This window comes from Pezoporus occidentalis, unplaced genomic scaffold, assembly GCF_034315485.1.
Source record: "Pezoporus occidentalis ecotype Australia unplaced genomic scaffold, CSIRO_AGI_Poc_V1 ctg60, whole genome shotgun sequence".
Lineage (NCBI taxonomy): Eukaryota > Metazoa > Chordata > Aves > Psittaciformes > Psittacidae > Pezoporus > Pezoporus occidentalis.
In genome coordinates, this window is record NW_026915944.1 from 2,206,397 (window position 1) to 2,228,901 (window position 22,505).

The 22,505-nt window shown below is 34.9% G+C and overlaps 1 protein-coding gene across 36 annotated transcripts in view; it reads right to left on the reverse strand.

Annotated features, from left to right (window-relative positions):
• RBFOX1 (RNA binding fox-1 homolog 1) overlaps positions 1-22,505 on the reverse strand; it is a 1,275,045-nt gene that overhangs the window by 208,519 nt on the left and 1,044,021 nt on the right. Inside the window, exon 1 of one of the 36 annotated variants that reach the window (XM_062639423.1) lies at positions 4,964-5,005. The exons of the other annotated variants lie outside the window; for them this stretch is intronic. Within the exon in view, the coding sequence (XP_062495407.1) occupies positions 4,964-4,990 (27 nt within the window). The 5' untranslated portion in view covers positions 4,991-5,005. Of the gene's footprint in view, positions 1-4,963; positions 5,006-22,505 lie in introns of those variants that run through there. 36 annotated transcript variants of the gene reach the window in all.

The window sequence follows — 22,505 nt, forward strand, 5'->3', positions numbered from 1 at the left end:
TCATCACATTCCAAATATATATTTATTCAGCTGCAGTCCCTAATAGCAACACAGTTCCTCTCCTCCCATCATCCTACTGCTTTACACTACAAAGCCTTCTGAATTTAATTTAAGTATTTAAACTGGTAAAATTATTTAGTATAACTCAGACACTTATTCTTCTCTATTTCAAACATTCATTTAATAATAATTGGCTATTAATGATGAATGCTAAGTACAGGACAATGTGCAGATACCTAATTTTGCCCAGAGGGAAACAAAGCAATTTCCAAAAAAGCCATCACTTACTACAGCTCTCTGTTGGTATTTCAGAAATGCATCTGTCCCTTGGATATATTCAGAAAGCATTCTATGAGTCTACAAGTACCTCTTTTTAATAACAGTATCACATAATTCTTCAATGCTACACCGAGATGAAAAAGTGAAAATGTTTTATCTATCCCCAAAAGAAAGGTAATAAGCCTTCATCTTCGCTTTTTTTGTGTGTGCTTTAAGCATTTACCTTAATGAGCTTTGTTTCTTTGTACCTCTGGAGATTAGTATTCTGCCCAACAAAACAATTTATTGCCCAAAATGTTACTACAGCTGATAAAATCTTAGTTTCTCCAATACTTCTGGCTTGACAGTTTATACCCTAATGTTTCATTTACAGCTGAACAAAGAAGCTTATCTCTACTAGAAGAGGAATTAGTTAGCAGTAAGAAATAATTTTATCATCTGTTTTGCTTCCAAAGTAAAGTGATGACTTGTGCACTCTTGCTTTATCAGATGACAGGTATGTTGCAGTTCTTGGAATAGAGAACAGGTCTGTCACATAAGCTTTGTAATTCGTACAATGCAGCTACATGGATTAGGGAACAGTCAGCTCTGCTGTCAAAAAAAATCTGCTATCAGCAGTATGTGGCAGTCAGCACTTTCTCTTTATAGATAGGGCACGGACTCAAGGGAAAAAAAATTAGTTCTGATCAATAAATAGATTCACTTTTTAAGTACAACTCTCTGTAATATTACAGCAAGTGTATTTGTATGTGAAAATCCCTATTAATAACAGAACAGATTTTGTTGACAGTATTACTTTTAGGCATGTGCTTTGCTAAAATGGCTTTAATTATCTCCTTACTATGTAACTCTCTAATTACCTATATCTCTAGGAATGAAAATCTGCTGGGGTTTTATCTACATACCATTCATATCAGATTAGTTGTGAAATTCCTATCTACAGTAGCTGATACTGTAGATATTTGGAGATCTCTATGGGAAAGGACAAAGACTGATTTTTGCTTGATGTCTAAATGACCTTCTTAGCCCTACATCATGTTTTCTGTGTTGTTACAGAATAAGGTCACCTGAATATTTGAGGGAAAGCAGTGTAACATTGGCCCACACTGTGTTTTCTCTGTACATTTTCTCAGCACTAACATTTTTTGCAAGTAGTAATTTATTTTGTACCTGGTCTAAAAGACTCTCAGAAGTAATTAGAACGATAGTGCCATTCTTGAGCTTTCTAATATTGGGCACCACAACTTACAAGAGCATAAAATCCTATCACTAATGCTTTTCAAAATCAGTATCAGTTTTATCAGACAAAAAAAAAATTAAAAAATCATGGCTTTCAGGTGGCACTGTTAAAAAAACCAGTGGTTGGAGGTCAGAATTGCATTAGATTAAAATATTAATACCAGGAAAAAAAAAATAAATAAAATAATCCTTCAGAATTAACTGGGAAGGCATTACATGACAATCTGAATTTATTTTCAACTGGTACGTATGTATTTTCTATGTCATCAGTGATATGTACCTCTGATTTCATTTCCTATTCTAAGACAAATATCACACATAACTGCTGAACTTGTGTCAACACTGTGAAACTTCCAGAAGTATGAGTGTAAGCTAGGGGAAAATGTGGCAATGCTTTTAAGCACCACACAATAAAACAGGTTCTCCATGGTTTCAGCACTGCGGCTTTGGTCTCTACCTTCTCAGAAATTTCAAAAAACCTAGAGGGTCCAGTGGCAAGAGTTTTGTCAGAAGGTGAACAGACCACTAATTGCACGGTTCTTTTTTTAATTTAGGTATTCGATAGCAAATCTTTACTTCAGCCTGATAGACAATGGAATGCACAGAAAATACGTATCTGATTTCTTCTTATGCAATAATGCTAAATTAACTAGGTATGACAAAGAGGCACTGGATTTTGCAATCCTGCTGTATAATTCTTCACTCAGAACATTCACTCCATTGTCTTAATGGATTTCAAATGGATTTGAAATTAATTGTGCATTTCTTTCTGAGTTTCTTTTTAATCCTGTCTCACATCCTTACTTTCAGTCACAATTAAATATCACAAATAAGTTTAAAAATTAAAATTATAGTTATTCTAATACTATAAAGGTGTCCAACATTTGCCATCTGTTACACGATACCAAAATCGATCTTTCTGCAACATGCACTTCACTGACCACTTTATTTGCAGTTAAATGTTCTTTCCCAGGTCTCAAGACAGGCAAGACAACCTTAGCATTTTTTAGATTCCTCTGTTAGTCCAGGAATCTGATCCAACTTTATATAGCTAAAAGGTCAGCTATTTCCTCTGCTGTGAGAGGTTACTTTATTTTACTTCCATGTGTCTTATGTTGGTGATAAAAAGAGGAGTGGGGTAAGCAGCCTTTTTTACTGAAGGATGTATTTCTAGGAAAAAAAAAAAACAAAACCTGTAATACTACAGAGATAGTATCACATGCTGATTTACCAAAAAAAACCCCAGAAAACCAAAAAAGCCCCAAAACAGATTAATAAAACCTGAATTTATATTTTAACTCAGCTGAACACTGAAAATCTTAAATGCTTACTTGGCTGCTGTACTGCATGGCAAAGTCTGCATGACTGCCCAAGGGAATGTCAAGATTAATCAAAAGGTAGTGATCAGAGATGAAATAACAATCATTTCACACATATTCATGTGTAAATAGTATTCAGTTAAATGCAAGTAAAATTCAGAAATGTGGATTTCACTTATCCTTAGACTGTAACTGCTTCTGAGATTCAAATGTACTCTGCAAAAGCAGCACCTATGCCCAGCAGTTCAAAACACAACACTAAGCCAATGCGATAGGCAGACTATCCTCCAGAAAGCAGGTAACTGGACTAGTCGGCTGCAGAAAGTTGTTAAATGAGCAAAACATTCAAGACTGTCAAATGACAAAACATTCAAGACTGTTTCTCATCCAAGATGTTGTATTCTACCAGCATGTAACATTCAGCTAAGACAACCCCCATCACAGACCATACTGATTTTTATTAATTCTACTACACTATTTTCTTCTCATAATCTTTCCTTACTACCTGTCCTTTCACAGTTCTGCAGGTTTGGATACCGCCTATAGAAATTCTTTTTTTTTTTTTTTAAATTAATTCTGCTTTTTAAATTAATTCTTTAAAGTTGTTGAAATGAGCTGATACCACAGAATCACCCCAAATATCAGCACATTTTCTGAATTTGAAAATGACAGAAAACAAGCAAATGCTCTGGATATTCTCCTACTTTTTGTTTGCATGTTACATATAGACACATGCACACAGGCAAACAGCTAATCTCACTTCTAGAATAAACATATCTAGAAGATATGTTTAATGAAGATATGTTTAATGAAGACAAAGATACAACACTTTCTGTTCATATGAATTGTCAAGGTATACATTGGTAGTACATTTAGTAATTTGGGTGACAGTTTAAAATGCTTATTCAGCTGATTGCTTAACACGAATGAACATTTGAAAAGGCAAAGTAGGAAAATACAACCATTTAAGAGTGTGATGAAAGGTTTCACTCTGATAAAATAGAAGGAATAAAAACACTTCTATCTATCTACCCTGAAAGGACAATTTTCTTTTTGGTTTAGTGATGATTCTCAATAAAAATATAAAGAGAATACGCAAGAAGGTGTAAGCTAATGCAGCTGAACAACAATAATTATACAGACAGCTACATGTAAACTGACACTGGGAGAGGATGCGGCATACAAGATAACTTCAGGCACCCTGAAAATAATACTCACAATATATGAATATGTATTTACCCTAAAGCTAAGTCCTGTAGTTCTTGCTCAGTAGAACCTTATTTAAAACCACAAAAAGGTTTCTGTGAAGCGATATTATCAGATGTGGTCCCACAGAATCTTGGACATCATGAAGGGTAAAGTTGGATTTTATTCTAATTTATTCCTCATGGCAGTAATGACAATGTCCACATACACAGAACCATAAGAGTTCTATTTGGCTTGTAGTTGTTTAATTTTTAGTGCAGGTACTATGCTGTCATTAATCTTTGGAAATAGTATTAGTTTAATGATGCCTTTACATGTAAACACACAGGTGAACAGGATTTAACTCCACTGACAAAAGAAGCATTGAGGCTTTCCTTCACTGAGATTTTAACTCCGAAATTAAATTTTGCACAAAATGAGTTCTTGAAAAGTAAATTATAAGTAAGATTTTACAAGTGAAAAATTTAATTAAGCAGTTGATTCTGCAACCACCAGAACTATGTCTTCAGCCACAGTGTAGTTACTACACCTGACATTCACTATAGTCTCAAAACATAATTTTTTCTTTCTCTGCACTTATTATTAGTAATTTAAAAAATGTATGAATTTGACAGCATGCACAGGAAGATGTGGAAACTATCCATTTGCTGCACACTATGTCAGTTCAGTTGTCCATAACTGCTTAAGAAAATGGAAAAAAGGTAAGCATGTAGGCTGCATGCATTGACTGTGGTCACTTCTGTTATTTTTTTCCACATCACCACACACTGTGTGAACTCCATTTCCAATTAACCTCCCCCTGAAATAAGGTAACTTGATACAGTCTACACGTCATTTTCCTTTATACTGATACAAACCATAATTCCTTTACCACATAATAAGATGTGCTATTTGAATATTTATAGATGCACAGAACTTACAATCAGCATCACAGGGAAGACTAGCATGCCCCTGAAGACTCCATGAAGCCAACATGTGGGAGCAACTGAATGTCCAAACATCATAAATTTCAAAGTAAGAATTTTCTGTGGTTTCCATGTATAAAATACAAGGTTTAGGAAAAGTAGAACTATCACCAAATACAGTAGTAATGTGCGAATTACTGAATATGGATGAGAAAATACAGATTTCCTATTATACATGGACAAATTTAGCTGGTTAATCCTATCACCTGCAGGGATTTTGGCAATTGAAAATACCAGAGCATCTGTGACTTTGACTTTTCTTGGAAAGAAAGCAGAACTGGAAGGTAACTCCTGAGTCAGTGAGTCCAGCCACCTGCTAGGAAGCCACGATGTAATTTTTGTTAAGAAATTCTGTCTTAAAATATGGTAACTTGTGACCTCCCCTGGCTCATGCTCAAACTGGAATCCTGTTTCAAATACTCCCTGATATGACTATGCAAAGGTTTATTTATATCTCTCCATAAACTACTACAGACAGCATATACCTATTTATCTTTGTGCCTTTCAGCTTAAAATGCTGTCCATATCATTGTTGTTTACTTCAAAGTATACACAGTGAATAACGATAGCCTCTTCTCAGTCCTTTGCTTAACTCTTTTCTAATATGATCAATTCTCTACTCCATTTCTCATCCTATTAGCTCTTATCTGTACCTATGTCACTTCATGTCCACTTGTCATGATCCAACTGCACCATTTGATTAACTGAAGACATTACATGTATCTCTAAGTCTTATATATACCATTAGACTTTAAACTAGCTGTGTGTTTTACTTTGGGGTATGTAATTCATAACACATTAACATTCTGTAACTATTCTAGCATTCAACAGTAACACCTTAGCTGCAAACTACTTGAATACAGGTAATGTGGGCTTAAGCACAAAACCAACAGGCCAGTAGTCTAGATTGGAAATTAGGCTATACGGTCTGTTCATGTAAAACTAGCAGCTTTTGAATGCACAAATGCACTACAGATAAATTCAACAGTAGGATCAGCCTTTGTTTCTATATTGTAAGTATTATACTTTAATTTTAGAATTTTAAAATATCTGTCATTTTAATAACAGAATAAATACCTGTTATTTTAATAACAGGCTCTGTGATTATAGTGCATAAAGACTACTTCAACAGTTTGAGAATATTTTATGCATTTCTTAATACCCAGGTATCTGGAGAGCTATTTGCTCGCTTTGGCTAGTTTTCTTTCTAAATACCTCTCTATATATTATGACGACCAGCAGTAATTACAGACAAATTATTTTTTAATTAATACACTGGATTTCTTTAGACTTTTTGACATTTTACAATAGGCTACAATGCACATTATAGAAATGGTGTCTTTGTTAGGTGGATGAGAGAAAGCATTTTACTGGATTAATCAATCAGTCAGATTTCCTAACACTATACCCCTACCCAACACCAACAGCCAGTCATCACAGTTCTAGAAAGTAATGGATAAATAGCTTAATATAATATAGGACTATTTACTCACTACGGACTATGTTATGTCTGGTCCACCTGGCTGTATACTACAGGATATGGTAATGCCTAGTAAATGTGAGCTCAGCAAATACATGAAACTGCTGCTGTGAGTGCATGGGAATGTACTATTATCATCCTCTTTGCTGAGCAAAAGATATAATTGGTATATTTAGCACTTGAGGTCAAGTCCTCAAGAGGAATAACTACAGTTGAGCTTTAAGACTTATAAAAGTGAAAGATCTGGTCTTCAGACTGTATACAATGCTGACCCTTATGAAATTACTATACTGAAGACCTAACTGACATGAAGTTTGTGGTCTACCAACTCTAAAAAATGCAAAATGATTTTCACCACCTTAACAGTTTTAAGTTTATTGTAGTTCCAAATAATTTAATATTATCCATAGATCCTTTGACCAATGACATATATATCACAAATTTATCATTAAACATAGCTAATATATGAACAACATGACCAACAAATACATCTCATTTACTAATATGAGACCAAATTAAATTTCAGACACATTTAGCTTACTGCATTATTCAGGAAGGATATGTATGAGTCTGTTTAATTGGTGTTTCTTACACGCCAATTAATGTAAGTACTATAAGTATGTGTTACTGCAAACTATGAAAAGAGGATAAGACTCATTGTTAAATAACCAAGATGTGCCTGAAAGAAAAATCTTCTTTTCTTCTATTTACAAAATAACTCTTTGTTGGCACTTAATAATTAATGCAAGTAGAAATAAAAAGAGAGTATTGTTGAACAAGATTAGTGTAAAAAAATCTATAACCATAAATTATGTATACTTGGCACTGCATAAACACACAGGTATTTCTTAATATAAAAATTATACAGATAAATTCTGTATAAACAGAGATAAACACACATTTATGTACAAGGTACTTCAAGAAATTTTAACATTAGAATTTGAAATTTTAAAGATGATCAGATAAATTTGCCATCTAAGTTTACTATGTAATCCTATAGATGACTTATCAAATACGCAGACATAGGAAAAACATAAGTAATTCCGTACATCCATCAAGTACAATACAGAGCTGACTGCCAAAAGCTATGCAAGCATGCTGAAGCTATATACACACGTCATATTTTACTCAGGCACTGCATACTTTGAAGAGTACAACTAATTTTATTGGATATTATCATATCTAGTAACTGACATTTGGAATTTATTTTATTGATAACTAACGCTGAAGAGTGGTTCCATAAAAAAACCACTAAGAAAAATACATAAACAGTAAAGAAAGATACTCAGGAGGCAAATACCAAACATTTCACAGTAGAAAGTCCCTTTCTCTCTGCTTATCTGTTTTATCTGGTGTTGATAAAACAAGGTTAATTCATAATGACAAGGTTGATACTCTCCCAACCCCTTATTTACCATACAGAATACGCTATTCATAGTTTGGGGTTTTTAGTGGGTTGGTTGGCTTTTTTTTGGCCTTCCATCTTACTTACTAGCAACTTTAGCAAAACAGAGTACTCTAAATCCACCAAAAGTGAGATTCCAGATCTTCATGAGAACTACATTTTCCTATGATCTTTCGAGCATTTAGCAGCTCCAAGTCTACTTAGGCAGTTCTCACTCCAAACTCTACAGTCTCATTTTTAGCCAGCTCTGCAAAACTTACATTCTGCTCCAATTTCAACAGAAGTACCCTCAACTCTACCTGCTCAGCAGTTCACAAAGGATCATAGAATAGTTAGGGTTGGAAAGAACCTTAAAATCATCTATAGTTGTAACTTCCAGAACACCTGGTAAACACTTTTAATTAAAACCAGGGGACAACATCAAGAATTTCTAATAGGTATTTTCCAAACACAACTGGAGTGGGATCACAGGCTTTTTCCACACACATTAGTAAGCTCCTAAGACTGAGTAGATCAGAATACCCACAAAAAGGTGCTCAGTTTGGTTTTAGACTCATTCAGTCTTTTGAGTGCCATGCCATACACTGTGACTGCTCTTTAGATGCCAGTTACCAGCATCTTTTGCATGAACTGCAAGCCACAGACACAGAGGTCACTGACTGTGCATCAGTGCTACATTTTCAATCACTACTGATGGAGCTCAAATCTGAACACGCATGATGAAGGTGAAGAACTCTATAACCTACAACTTTTCCCTTAGTAAATGCATTTATCAGTGAAATGAATTACTGTTCATTAGAGACTGTAGTGACAGGAAGAGGGGTAATGGGTTAAAACTTAAACAGGGGAAGTTTAGGTTGGATATAAGAAGGAAGTTCTTTACTGTAAGGGTGGTGAGGCACTGGAATAGGTTGCCCAGAGAGGTTGTGAATGCTCCATCCCTGGCAGTGTTCAAGGCCAGGTTGGACGAGGCCTTGGGTGATATGATTTAGCGTGAGGTGTCCCTGCCCGCGGCAGGGGGGTTGGAACTGGATGATCTTAAGGTCCTTTCCAACCCCAACGATTCTATAATTCTATTTTAAGAAACTAAGTAAAAATATTACACATGATATTTGCATATTGGTTTTGAACTCTTTATAATCTTCTATTATTTTTTAATACTACTGAAAGCTAGACATTCTTCACAAGAAAAGTTAGCCATTTATCTGGGCTTCTAAGAGTGATTGGTTCATACTGCATTTTGAATCAAGTCATTCAGAACTGTTATTCAAAGCAGTTATCTGTGTTCTTCAAAATTCTTCAAAACTTCAAGGAGATAGATGTACCAGAGAAGGATAAAAGAAAATGTGAATTGCTCCATTTTTCTTGTTCTTTCTAATTATTCCTGGCATTCAAAAATATATTTGCCATATGTTTAACATTTTAAATATCAATGATCAGATTACATCATTATGCTATCCTCTGTTAATCACATCTGACACTTGTTTGCGGATAACATCTTTGCAAATCAGATGAATAAAAGAAAACTCAAATTTTAAAAAATCTGCTAATCTATTTTTTGCATACATCAGAAAAGGAACAGAGCAGATTACAAAAATAAAATGACCATGGCCTTTTGTAACGGACAAATAATTGAAAACTGACTACAACAACACAGCATAAATATGTACCACCAGTACATGAATGAAAGGTTTTGATTATTGATGAGCAAACTATGAAAACAATTTTTGTTGTTGCATTCAAGAAGCAACAAAACCTGGTGCAAAGCAGGGTAAAGTGTCATTGAAAAGTGTGTATTGATGTGTTTGATACCTGCAAGACGAATTACAGTTGTATTAATTCAAGCCGGCAAACTGGATTTGGCAAGCATAATAGTGAGATAGCATTCATGACATGTTGAGTTGAGGGGCCATAACCCACAGCACTTGGGAATAAAACAATTTACAAATTGTCTGTCAGTTACCTGTCTTTAGTTCTTTAATAAATCATGCAGTATCCTCAGCTAGAACCAACCATGGCGTTTTCCATGTGTATTTCCTAAAAACCTCATAATTCACATAGTGCCAGCACTCTGATAAGCTAGTGAAAGAAACTAAAATCCAGATAATAGTGTGAAAACTGCTATTCAAATTAATACACCATTAATTCTGTCATATAAATGCTTTATAAAAATCAATAAAATAATTAATCATCCGTACAGTTCATATGAATCACTTACTGTAATTTAATTCTGATTATTTATTCTCTATATTGTCTTTACTGTTTTGGAAAGCTCTGCAGCATATATCTTAAATCAAGAAGGTGCAAGCTTCCCAGATCTCCTAAGTTTTGTTTAGGTACTTGTATTTAACTGCTTGCATTACACATCTATAAGTAGAAAGCAATTTAGTCTGAAGTAGTACTTATGCATTATTCCTTTACAGCTTCTCAGCAACACTGCTGTCAAATTCTTAGCATTCAATGTATTCTGGTTTTATAGTTTCAACAGAAAAAGTAACGCTTAAGAAATGTTCAGAAAGCACATAATCTTTTAATTTTATAAACTGTAACAGTATAAAAGCAACTTTTTTTCTTGATTAATGAGACACTGTGTTATGAAGTTACAGGTTGTAAACTGCTGGAAATACAATAACTTTCTAACATTATGTTATCTGTACAACGGAGAACTGTCACTCTAACACGTTAACAAGAATGCCAAGCACATTTGATTAAAGCTATGTATCATTCAAGATAATTAGTAATAATTAAGAAGAATTGCCACCCTAAATTAAGTCAAATAATATTATTTCAAATAATACTATTTAAAAAAAACTTGAAGTCTGATTTCAAAACCCCAAAATAAATTCTTGAGAATGCAAATATGATGTTATGCAAACCATGTTTCTTTAAGCATGATATAATTTATGTAATGAAATAAATCTATGCTCTTAAAATATTTAGCAGAACTGAGAATAATGAGTAGAGATAGGATTAGTTTAATTAGTTTACTGAAGTGGAGTTCTTGTAGTGGCTAAGTGTGATACATTAGCTTTTGTCACTTGGAATAAAAAAAGGTAATTAGTTCTCATTCAAATACATTGTTTTCTTTCAAGAACAAATTGTAATATTTTAGCCTGCATAACAGAAAATAATACACGAAGCATAAAACTCATCTTCTTCATCTAAGAGTACATCTATGATAAATAAGAAGAAAATCTTAAATAGTCAGGAATGTAATCTTGAGTACATAGATTTAATTTACACTGGTGCAACTCTACAGATTCCAATGAAATTGCAACTGCTCAAATTGCAGAAGTCCATTCATTGTCTAACCCTAAGTTAAGAGTTTGTAACGAATTTTGTGTCTCTATTCAGAACTACTTTGTTACTCAGAAAATCCTGTACTGCTGTCCTAAATCAAGGCTTTCAGGCTGATTCAAAATTAAGAAGAGAAATGCTTTCCTCAATAATATTTATTTGGAAACATAAGCATTTCCATTGTGAGGTCGGGATCTAATTTTATTCCCGTAAAAATAAGAAAACACTTAAATATCCTTTCACAGACTTAGCATCATTTCTCAGCCTGAAAACTTCTTAATGATAATTGTACATTTCTGAAGACAGCTGTATGGAACATATTTAACAACAAAGAGAAAGAAAATGTTTTAGCCACTTTTTTCATGTACACGGTAAATTTGAATTTTCTCTATTAAGAATGGAGTGTTATTTCAATCAAGCAATAGAATCTCAAGGCCCAAGAAATTAACACTGTAATAACTGAACACACAGACAGGAAAAAAAAAAAAAAAAAAGAAATTGTGCTAACACAAAGATGGGAGCAGAAGTAGTACAGAGAAGTGGATGTCTTGCAAAGCAATTAGATATATTTTTCAGTTAATACAAAAAGAAGTTATGAGGGGATCAAATTTACTTTTACTTTAAATAAACATTCAGAAAGTGGAAACCCTCTGCTGTAGCATACTGAAAAGCCTCAGGCGTTAGTATAAGAGCACATGCCATCTATCATTTAATTTTGCCTTTTTTTTTTTTTTTGAACAGTATTGTTGCATATGTGGGAGCTATTTAGCATTCTGGATTGTAGATTTTGGATGATTCCATAAACAAACTTAAAACAGTTCCTAAATTGAACTACAGCAAGTCAATTACAAAAAAGATGAGCTTCCCCACTTTTTTAATATATCTTCCAGCCATACAGACTTACACACAGCACTTCAGCCAGAAATTCGTAATAATTACGGGAATAAAAGAAACACAGCTTGTACTTGCAGTTCAGTTGGGATTATTTCTGTTGGTGGCTTGAACTGAAAGGTAACACAGAAAACCAAGTCCGTGGGGCACAAGAAACACAGAAGTCATACAAGGTTTTCACTATCCATGTGTTTGTCAATGTTTCCTTCTCATATCTCCCTAACCTCAGACATTCACCTCCCAGAGGAGTTTGAAAACTAAATCCCACACTTCACAACGGCAGAAATGTCAAATTTAATCTTTAAAAAAAATTCATTATATTATTACATTAAGTGAGTTGCCATATTTCTATTAGGAAAGTGGGCAGTGTTGTGATTTATGCATCTTAGAAAACCATCACTGTAGTAGTAATTGGCAAATTGAAATACATAAAAACACCTCATGCACTGCTGCTGCTAATGTTATGGAGTCTGGAAAAATGCATCTTGTGATGAGGTAATATTGGGTCCAGGAATTGACAATATGAAGTACCTTCCAACGCTAACCAGTCTGTAATTCTATGATTTACTGTTAGATTATAAGGAAGCTACATTTTAACAACATCTGGAATTCTAAATATCAGTACATTAGTCATCGATATCATAATGAAGACAGAAGGGAAGCTATACAATTTAATTTGCATATTTTAATTGTAAAGTCCAAACAATAAATTGAAAAGAAATGAACTTGCTGCACGATATAATGAAGATAATCAAATCAGAGATGATTTAATACAACTAAAGCACACAAGTACTCAAGAGGCTGATACATAATTCAGAAGTTGCCACATTTGGTCATTAGGTCAAACATATTAACTGAGAACTGGCTATGATGTCGAGAAGTTCTAAAACACAGGCAGTGAGCACAGAAAAAGCTTTGTTCCCCATTTCTAAATATTGTAATTGACTGTTTACTATATGGTTTGCATGAAACTGCAGAGTAACTGATGATTATAGTTTTTATAATTCTTTCTTATAGGGCCTCATTCATCTCATGTCAGTCCTCCCCCTTCAAAGTACAGTGGGTTTTCAATATCCACTGTAAAAATGCCAAAATCACTAGAAAGTACACAGGATGATGGAACTCCTTTTACAGCTACCCGTTAGAGAGGGTGTGATGTAATACTGGACCATACATTACAATTCTAGACATATCACTAATCTTCAGGTGTTGTTAGGAGCACTAACTCAACAAAGCTTTACTTGTTATATGTAAGAAAGAGGGAGAAAGAAAAAAAAGAAAATGGGGAGAAAAAAAGAAAAAGAAGAAGAAAAGCCTCCTTTTCCTTACGGAGCTGCACAGGGTAAGGATGTAGTAAAGGAGTATACAACCCTCATAATATAATGACATATATGTGGCCAGAAAAAGTGACCTATGGAGAGGCTCACTTTGTGTCTGTCAGAAGTGTGAAAAAAGAACCTGCCTTAGCCTCCTTACAAAGCGAATACAGCCCTAGCACTGCAGTTACTAATGCTGCTCCATTCTTCTCTCAGAGGACCGGCCACCACCTGCGGGGCAGAATTTCACCATTCATTCAAGGCTCCAACAGTCAAGTGACCTGTGGTGACTTCTGTGTGGTGCCAGAAGAAGGTAAGGCTAAAATTCCTCCCACAGCAAGAGTTAAGAGGAAAACAGAACAAGACAGTTACAAAGACAGAATACAGTGAAACTTTGCAAAAACTCCAGAGGCTCAGCTGCATAAAATGCTCAGCTGACAGTTTTAAAATCCCTTTCATTTTTACTTTTTTTTTTTTAATGTAAATAAAAAAAAGGGGGTGCGGGGTGGGGGAGAGAGAATTCTTACAGGCTTAGCAAGCTCCACCTGCATTTCCAGCGCTTGCACCCGCCTACTGGAGACCAAGTATGTTTCCATCTCCCAAGAATAACACATTCTGCTTCTTAAAACAGATCACCTACATAATCTATCTGCAGTAGCTTGGCCATGGAAACATTTTATCTGTGTTGGAAGAACTTTTATGCCTCAGACATAAAACCAAAAATTCAGAACTCAAGAGGCACAAAGAAGATGGGATCACCTTGAGGGAACTAGTTGAGTGCATCCGTGAATTATGGAAACCTGACAAGTTTCTGCACTGTGAATAGCCTTTTGACTTAGTAACAAATCCACTATTATCTCAAGTAATATACTTGTAACAGGGAGGTGACATAATAATAGCAAAACTTAACTGGGGGGAACGTGCTCATGCAAAGAATACTTAACTCTACCCAAGTAAACTACAGTTTGTTCCAGTTTTACCTTGCTTTTTTAGTTAGATGAAGGAGGGATGGGTGCATTACCAACCATATATCCTGACAGTAAACCACAGGCAAAATACTACCTAGGCTGATGCAACTCTATGAGGTTCCTGAACAACCTATATTCAATACAGTAGAACAGTGGTTTCAGTGTTCCACTCCGTTATGACACCTCCACTAGTGATGATGATGACATATTAAACGACAAGATGTCTAATTATATGAACACATGCAAAAGTGAATGCTGATACAACACTAAAAACATTTTTCTTCAGTCAAGTGTAACAGAAATCACATATAATGAAAAACATTCTACATTTTTATGTTAATTTATATCTATTTTATTGTAACAAATATAAAACAGTCACACCAAACTTCACTGAAGTATCCATTCTTTGTCCATAAATCTGCATGCAATGCAGACACCAAGAAGCATGTACTAAGCATGTGCTCATTACCTCATTTCCAGCACTCAACTGATAAAAAAGGTTAATACACAATATTGTGTGGTTGCCTGCACAAAACAGATGGACTCTCCAGCGGTATTACAGATTGAAGGTCAAACTTGGTGATTACAGTAGCCCCTTCTGGACTTCTAGCCTATGTATTTTATGGGAAAAAGTTGAGCTACACTTAAATCACATCTCTTATCTGGAATTCATTCTGTATTCATACGCTTTCTTTTCAGGTTATTAAAGGAACTGATTCAGCTTTTTTAGTAACTATTAAAACACAATTGCTAAAAGAATCCAATTTTCTGTGAGCTGAATTGTATGATGAAATTCAGTGTAATGTAAGACATGTCACAGTATCACAAACCTCCGAAATAACTAACCAGAACACCTGAGTATGATTTTCTTTTCCCCTCTTAACTTTTAGTATAATAAAAGGTACAAAACCTGAGAAGAGATGCATGTTCTGCAACCTGAGCAAACATGCAGTTCTCTGGGTAATGCAATTTGTGCATATACAAGGAAATAATACAATTACTTTAAAACCTTTTCTTCAGGCACAGTTCCTGCTTTTCGCTGTGCAGTCATCAATCGCGTGACTCTACCCTCTTGTTTACCCACAGTTTTCAAGTCAATATGACTGAGGATGAATCAGATTCCCATGCATGAGCACAAGACCAAGGGAAGAAAGCAACTGCACTGTTACACATGTGCCTCTACCGAAAGTGAACTGACAGCTAATACAGCAAGATATTAAAATTTTTCTATTTTGCTTTGTTTTTCCTTTTTTTTTTTTTCCTGAGACTTTGTAGTCAGCATACAGACATTTAAAAGCTAGATCTGTCAGTGTACTTGCACAGTTTCAGCCATAGGCAAATCTCACAATACAGTCCCATCTGCAGATAGTACTTTAAACTACTTTTACTTACAAATGCAACATGATACAAATGACTGATTTTCAAATAAAGCAATAATCCTCAGACTGGCTAAATGATTAAAGCAGTTGTTACCAAACTTTTAGTGTCTGGTGACTACTAGCAACGTATTTAAAATGCAAACCATGCCTGGCTGCTCACCTAAACTTAGCTGACTAGCTATTTGTTCAGACCACAAACACACATCCCTACATCGTATGGAATTATGCCCTGGCACACAGTATTAAAATGTGTCCCTTAAAGCAACTTGCTGTAATCACTGAACAAGAGTAAGGAAAATTAACTTTAACCGGGGCTGGGTTAAGAAATGTTAGTGCCTGTTCAGGACAAGAAATCAGTAGCCAAAATACAAAATTTCTGTCTTCTATGAAATAATAAGAAATCACTACAATTTCCATGTTAAAAAAAACAACCAACCAACTAAGCAAACAAACATAAAACAAACCCAAAACAAACTACAAGAGTTTAATGTGCTACATTTAGTTTTTAAACAACCTTGAGGAAAACTTAATTCTTTAAATTAATTTTATTTATTCTGATTTAAACAATCTTGTGTAAATTGATTAAACTCAGCTGAGGCAAATACAAAAAGACAACTGGCACACTATTTTGCTCAGCTACGAACACTTCTTTGGGACTACCATTGCCTTATGAGAAAAGGGATCTTTGCAGAGTTTTCTCTGAGGGCCATTCTAGACTGTTCTAAGACAGAACTTTGCCCTTTATAGTGCTGCACAAGTGAAGAAATAATGGATTAGGAATGTACAGTCATGCTACCTGTGGGCCGAGATACTCACACTTTCAAACAAGCCTGCTGAAAAGTCTTCTGCCCTTAACAATCATTCTTGGCTGTCTGCCCATACCATCTGCCTGCAATGGCACAGTGCCATACTTAAATCGCTATGACCCTGAGTAACACAATGATGAGAATAGCTGATAAGTCCACTGACAACTACATACAGAACAATATGCCCAAAATCGCCCTTTAGAGAATAAACATATCACATTTGCAAGATACTTTTTCTCATGGAAAACAAACGTTTCCAGTCCCAAGACAAAAAAACAGCAACAAGAATATAGCAAATATAAAAAAAACCCAAAACACTGAATTTGCAAAGTCATCTGGAAGCTTCCTAAAAACTTTCTGGAAAGATTTGTTCAGTATCTGCCTTTTTGTTTCAAAACTTGAAACTATTATTTGCGATTTAAAACTACAAAAGAAGAAATGTTTAAGATGATTCACAAGTGAAGAAGTCGTTATGTTCCTTCCTTTTCTTGTATCACACTATTTCCCAGTAAAGCACAGTTGAGCATCAATGTTACTTCTGAGTCAATGACACTGGTGAATTTTTGCCTCAGATACAGAAACATCTCTTCTTAACAGTACCTATTACTCAATTTTAGTAGAATTATTGCAAATGGCTTTCATTTCAAATAGTCTTACTAGTCATTCCTGCAGTACAAGAATGACTGTGAATGTAAAAGCACTAAAATGTGCCCTACTTTTGTATCACTTTGCAATACCAGAGCTAGACCACAGAGGTACATGCTCTAGATACCTGTCACTGGTGAGATGCTGTCCTTCTCTGCATGGATTTTCCTGGCAAGTTATGTAGGCTGACAATCCACAAATCTAAGCATGAATGCAAAGATCAGAAGTTAAAAACTAGTTTCCTACTAGAAAGTGTTTTAAAAAAAAAAGGTCTCAGCCACATGTTCTCAGTGTGACTACTTCAAAAAAGTTCCATAAAGGAGTAGGGTGCAGAAGTCAAACTGTTTGCAAGTTTTACTATGGTCAGTATTTTGCTCAGCATGCTTATGACTATGTATATGCATATCAGACTATATAAAGAGTCAATTTAAGGAAAAATTAGAAAAACGCATATTCAGCTAACTCAACACACAAATAATCTAGAGGAAATCAGTGATTTTCCATTGGTTTTCTGCTACAATGAGTAAAACTCACACTTTAGCAGGTCTTTTTGAAGGTTTAAAATTGCTGTTAAAACCTGGAATGAAGGGCCACACCAGACACCACAAATCACTGCCACTGGCAGTTATGATTTTATATAAATTACATCTTTAGAAAGACAAATAGACAACAGTTACAGCAACTCTATTTAAAGGTTAAAGAACTTTGAACTCCTACACAATTATTCTGCACACATACCCAAGAACTCAAAAAAAAACGAACAGGAAAGGAAATGGTTTTGGTTTGTAAGGTTTTGGAAAAGGTTGAACTTGTAATTTGGCAGTATATTATCTGCTCGCCTACCTGTGCCATGTTAGCTAGAGATATGAAGTATGTATATCCTCAAATACTTTGTCTATGTCTAAACTTACTAATATGCAAGTCCATATTGACCTTTGTAAATTCAAGATTTCTGAATCTTCAGACAAAAAAAAAAATCTAAATAATCATTTCATCAAACCTAAATTTAAAAACAAATACATTTTATGAAGTCTCCAATAATCCTGAAAATGACATGCCATGTATTTGTATATAAGAACCTTGATGACTGCACAGTAAAACAGGGGAGAAAAATATCCCAGGACTCTCCAAGTTTTGAAACTGTCTGGTTTGCTAAAAAAAAAAAAAAAAAACAACAAAAAAACCCGATGTGCTGCAAAATGATGGCAGTGCACAGTGAGCCATGGAAGCCACAGAAGGCATCCAACTCACGTAACTTAGGCAGCAGAAGCTGAATCTGTTACAAGCCTGATAATAGCATAACTCAGATGCCCTTTGCCTGCCCCCTATTCACATGCCTGGAGACATACAACCACCCTGGCAACACAGCTATGTGTCCCATTTCTAGCCAAAGTTTGGGAAAACACTTCAGACTGCACAGAAAAAGCTGTCACCAGAATTTTAGAAGAATTATTTGAACTATTTAGTAGTTCAAATAATTAAATGACCAAACTTCTGCACTGCTTTTTCATCCAGGTAAAGCTGGAAGACAGTGAATGCCTGCTTTTTTTTTTTTTTTCCCCTAATCTCAAATAGCTGCTTTTTGTTTTAATACAAAAAAGCCCTAAATTTCTACATTGCAAACAGCATCTGTTTAGCATTAGGTATGGCTTTGTTTGAAAGAGTAAGAGGTTTCAATGCAAGACTGGCATAAAAATCCATTTTAAATTTTGTTTTCACATTAATAACTGGACTTCCTTTTGCCCCGATGACTCACAAATGTCAAATAACTAAATAACACAGGCACAATAATAGCCCCAAACCCAATAAAGAATAAAGTACCTTTTCTTGCCTGTCAGAGGACCCCATTTTCTATTCTGAGCAGGGAAGCTAAAAGCACTGCTCTTCTGTCATTCCTTGACAGTTATAGACTAGTTCTGCACCTTATTAAAGATTAAGGTTTGCCCAGGCACTCTCTTTTGGTCATCTACTCTCCACAGTCCAGCATTTATTACAGGAGAGCTGGAGATTAGTACGATATATTCTGCCTTGAAAGAACGTCATACCTGAAAATGAGGCCACATAACCAAATGCCACCCAGCAATTCAAAAAGTACTCAAGGAAGGAACACAGTATTTCACTTAATCTTGACAGATAACCATATCCTTTGGGTTACATATATGCCTGATTTCTCTCGTACAGATTATTTTTCATGGATTCTAAAAACATAGGGTAAAACTGGTAATATTGCCTTTTTTGATGAAAAGCAGATTTCTGGTTTGTTAAAAATATTATGAACACGGTTATGGTAGAATTTTATGAGGCTTTATTATGTATAATCACTTGCTACCTGGCTTTGGTCTGATGCAAGTATGCTACAGCAACAATTCAGTAGGCCAAACTGCTACATAAGAAATACTACTCGTTGTGGGACTTCCACAGGACACTGCACCCCAGACTAATCAGCAAAGATCATTATCAATCCTCAGCTTTCTTAGAGGCCACCATGAACAATCATCTCCCAGTTTTCAACCTAAAGCGTTAGAAAGTCTGTGTGATTCCATGGAACACTTCATAATATTGTTGTGTGGATGACAGTCTGAAAAACTGTTTTGCAAGATTAGGAATTTTAGAAGCACTGCTAGTTAATTCTAAACTGGAATCCTAAAAATACCCACTGAATATCTACATACTTTTCCAGGCTACCATTTTACTTCCTCTAACTTTGGAAGACATGCTGAAAAAACAACTACAAAATCCCAAATGGCAAAAATTGTAAATAAATATAAACTTGTTCCATTGCAGAGAGCTAAAAATGGAGAAATAAAATTTTAACATGGGTTATGGTGGTTTAATTTAAAAAACATTTTGTTTGAGAACAGATCAAAAATATAATTTCCTTGCACTTCAAATGGGAACTATTAAGTAGTTTGAAAATCTGTATCTTGAAGCCAACTTTCTCATAAACAAACAAAAACTTACAGAAGGTACTGGAAAGGTTTAGCCTGACTCCCATGGATGCTACTTAAGGCAAAGCATGGCAATCTAAAACTTACTGCAAGGCACAAAATGAAGGCCAGGAATTCTTCTTGCTTAAGGGAGTCCTATTTCTTCAGCTGTTATACAAAGGACTACACTTACTTGGGATCTAAACCAGCAGGATTTCACTGGACTAATGTGTCTATCAGTGACTCATAAATAATTAGACAATGTCAATTTTAACAAAGGAAATGTATCAGTCAACTCGAAAACACTGAATAGTTGAAAGAAGACAAGTATACATACATTTACTTTGTTGTATACCATGTGTACAGAGCCACCAGCCTTAGGTTTGTGTCATGCTACATTCACAGAATCAACCATTCTGCTAGCTTTCTAAAATGGAAGATCCATCAAGGTGTCTTCATCTTTAAGAAGTTTTAGGGCTTAGGACCAGCAACCCATGAAGTATCCCATAGCCCCACAGTTCCATGCGTTGGGAGCACTGCAATGTACTGGCCTAAGTGTCACAAGGTGTTTGTTGTGGTGGAAAAGGACCCAAATAGAATGGATCACACACATAAGCTGGTAATGACACTAAAACAATGGTCTGTTCATTATTAAGATGGAAATTAAGAACTGATATGCTGTCTGCTGAATTATTTACTACTCAACATAAGAACGCTAAAATGTTATTAAAGCCTGTGTCCTAGGAGCATGGGAAGTTCATTTATTGGTAGGATACCAAAACAGATCCAAGAGAGTTCCTTGAAAATAAGTGCATAATTAGCATCAGAACCTTTTTTCATTACACTTTTCCTCAGAGAAACAAATCAATACAGTCCTTTCCCAGGTAGCAATTTGGTGTAGGTTTCCAGTAAAGCATTTGACTAAGTATTTCAAGCCAATTAAAGACAACACTGTAAAAATAACTAGCGACAGTGGCATCCTGGGGTGAGGTGCAAGAAAGTTAAACACAGAAAGAAAAGCAAAGGAGAGAAGACTATTCCACAGTTCTAAAACAATTATTTGCTATTGATGTAGAAATATCATTATTCTCAGTATGAGTCAAAATGCATTAGCATTCCATCTGCCAATGCTGCAGCAACCATTTTTCTCCATTTCTGTTTGACCTCAAGCCTTTTATGCATAAATGTCAGGGCTCTTTACAATTAATCATGTCTACCACAGACTAATTGTGGACAACAGTAGTGCAATTAACACAAATTTGCTTCAAATATTCATGAACATTCAAAAAGCATTCATTGACACGAGTGTTAGTTACCTAACCACAAAATCTAACAATTCTTTTCATTCCTGTTTTCAAGCAGTCTCTGCGTTAGGAAGCCAAACACACCATCAAGGGTCAGAGCAAGATGAAAAAATATTCTAGCAGTTCTTAAAATGTGATTGCTTCTGTGTTACTTGCTACACATAAATGCTAGGAGGAAACAAGCGAAATAAATACACTATTCCTCTTTTAATCTTCAGAGTAGGGTAATCCAGTGAATCTAAAATTAATGAAACATTTTGTCTAATAAAATAAAAATCATCATTCTGCCTTGGCATTTTTTAAATTATTATTATTTCTAGGCCTGATTAAAAAAAAAAAAGGAACAAAAAAAGTCTTTAAGTCTTTATAAATTAAGAAACAAGCAGACCTGTACTGGTTGTCTTGATTCATTCTTAATACTATGCCTGGCACTTTATTTGTATCTCACTAAGAAACTAATGGCAGAAGTCTCTCTAACCATAGAAAGGTATTTGTAAGTCCTGACCTAAACACAGCAGATGTAATAAACATTTTTAAAAAATATTTATTTTTAGTACATGCTTTATATTAAAGAATTTCTTGGACAGTTGTGCTATATCTAATCAGGCCCCATGGCAAATATTCACTAACCCTCACAGGAATGAACTATTCTCACTTCAAACAATTGTTACAGTTTGAATCCAATTGACTCTAGACAAAAGTACTGAGATAATCAGCATATTAAAGCCAACACTACAACCATATGTTAATTATGTAAATGATTCATTTTAATCAGCTAGAACCATGTAAAGAGTTACGAGGAATGCAAATGTAGGGAGTTATTAAAAATCTCATTATTATTCATCTTGGTTCCATGCGTGAATGTATCCATCCAAACAGATGAATTAATAGTTAGATGAAAGAGCTAGAGGGGAAGTCTGTGGGAAACCATCTGTCTTGCTTTGTATCCCTCCCAGGCTTCAACCATGCTGCAACGGCTACATGAAGAATAACCCCTGAGAAGAGCCAGTGACTGTCTACACAGCACCTCAACCAGAAGTCAATGCTTCTACAGCAAACTTAGAAAAATTGTAACACTT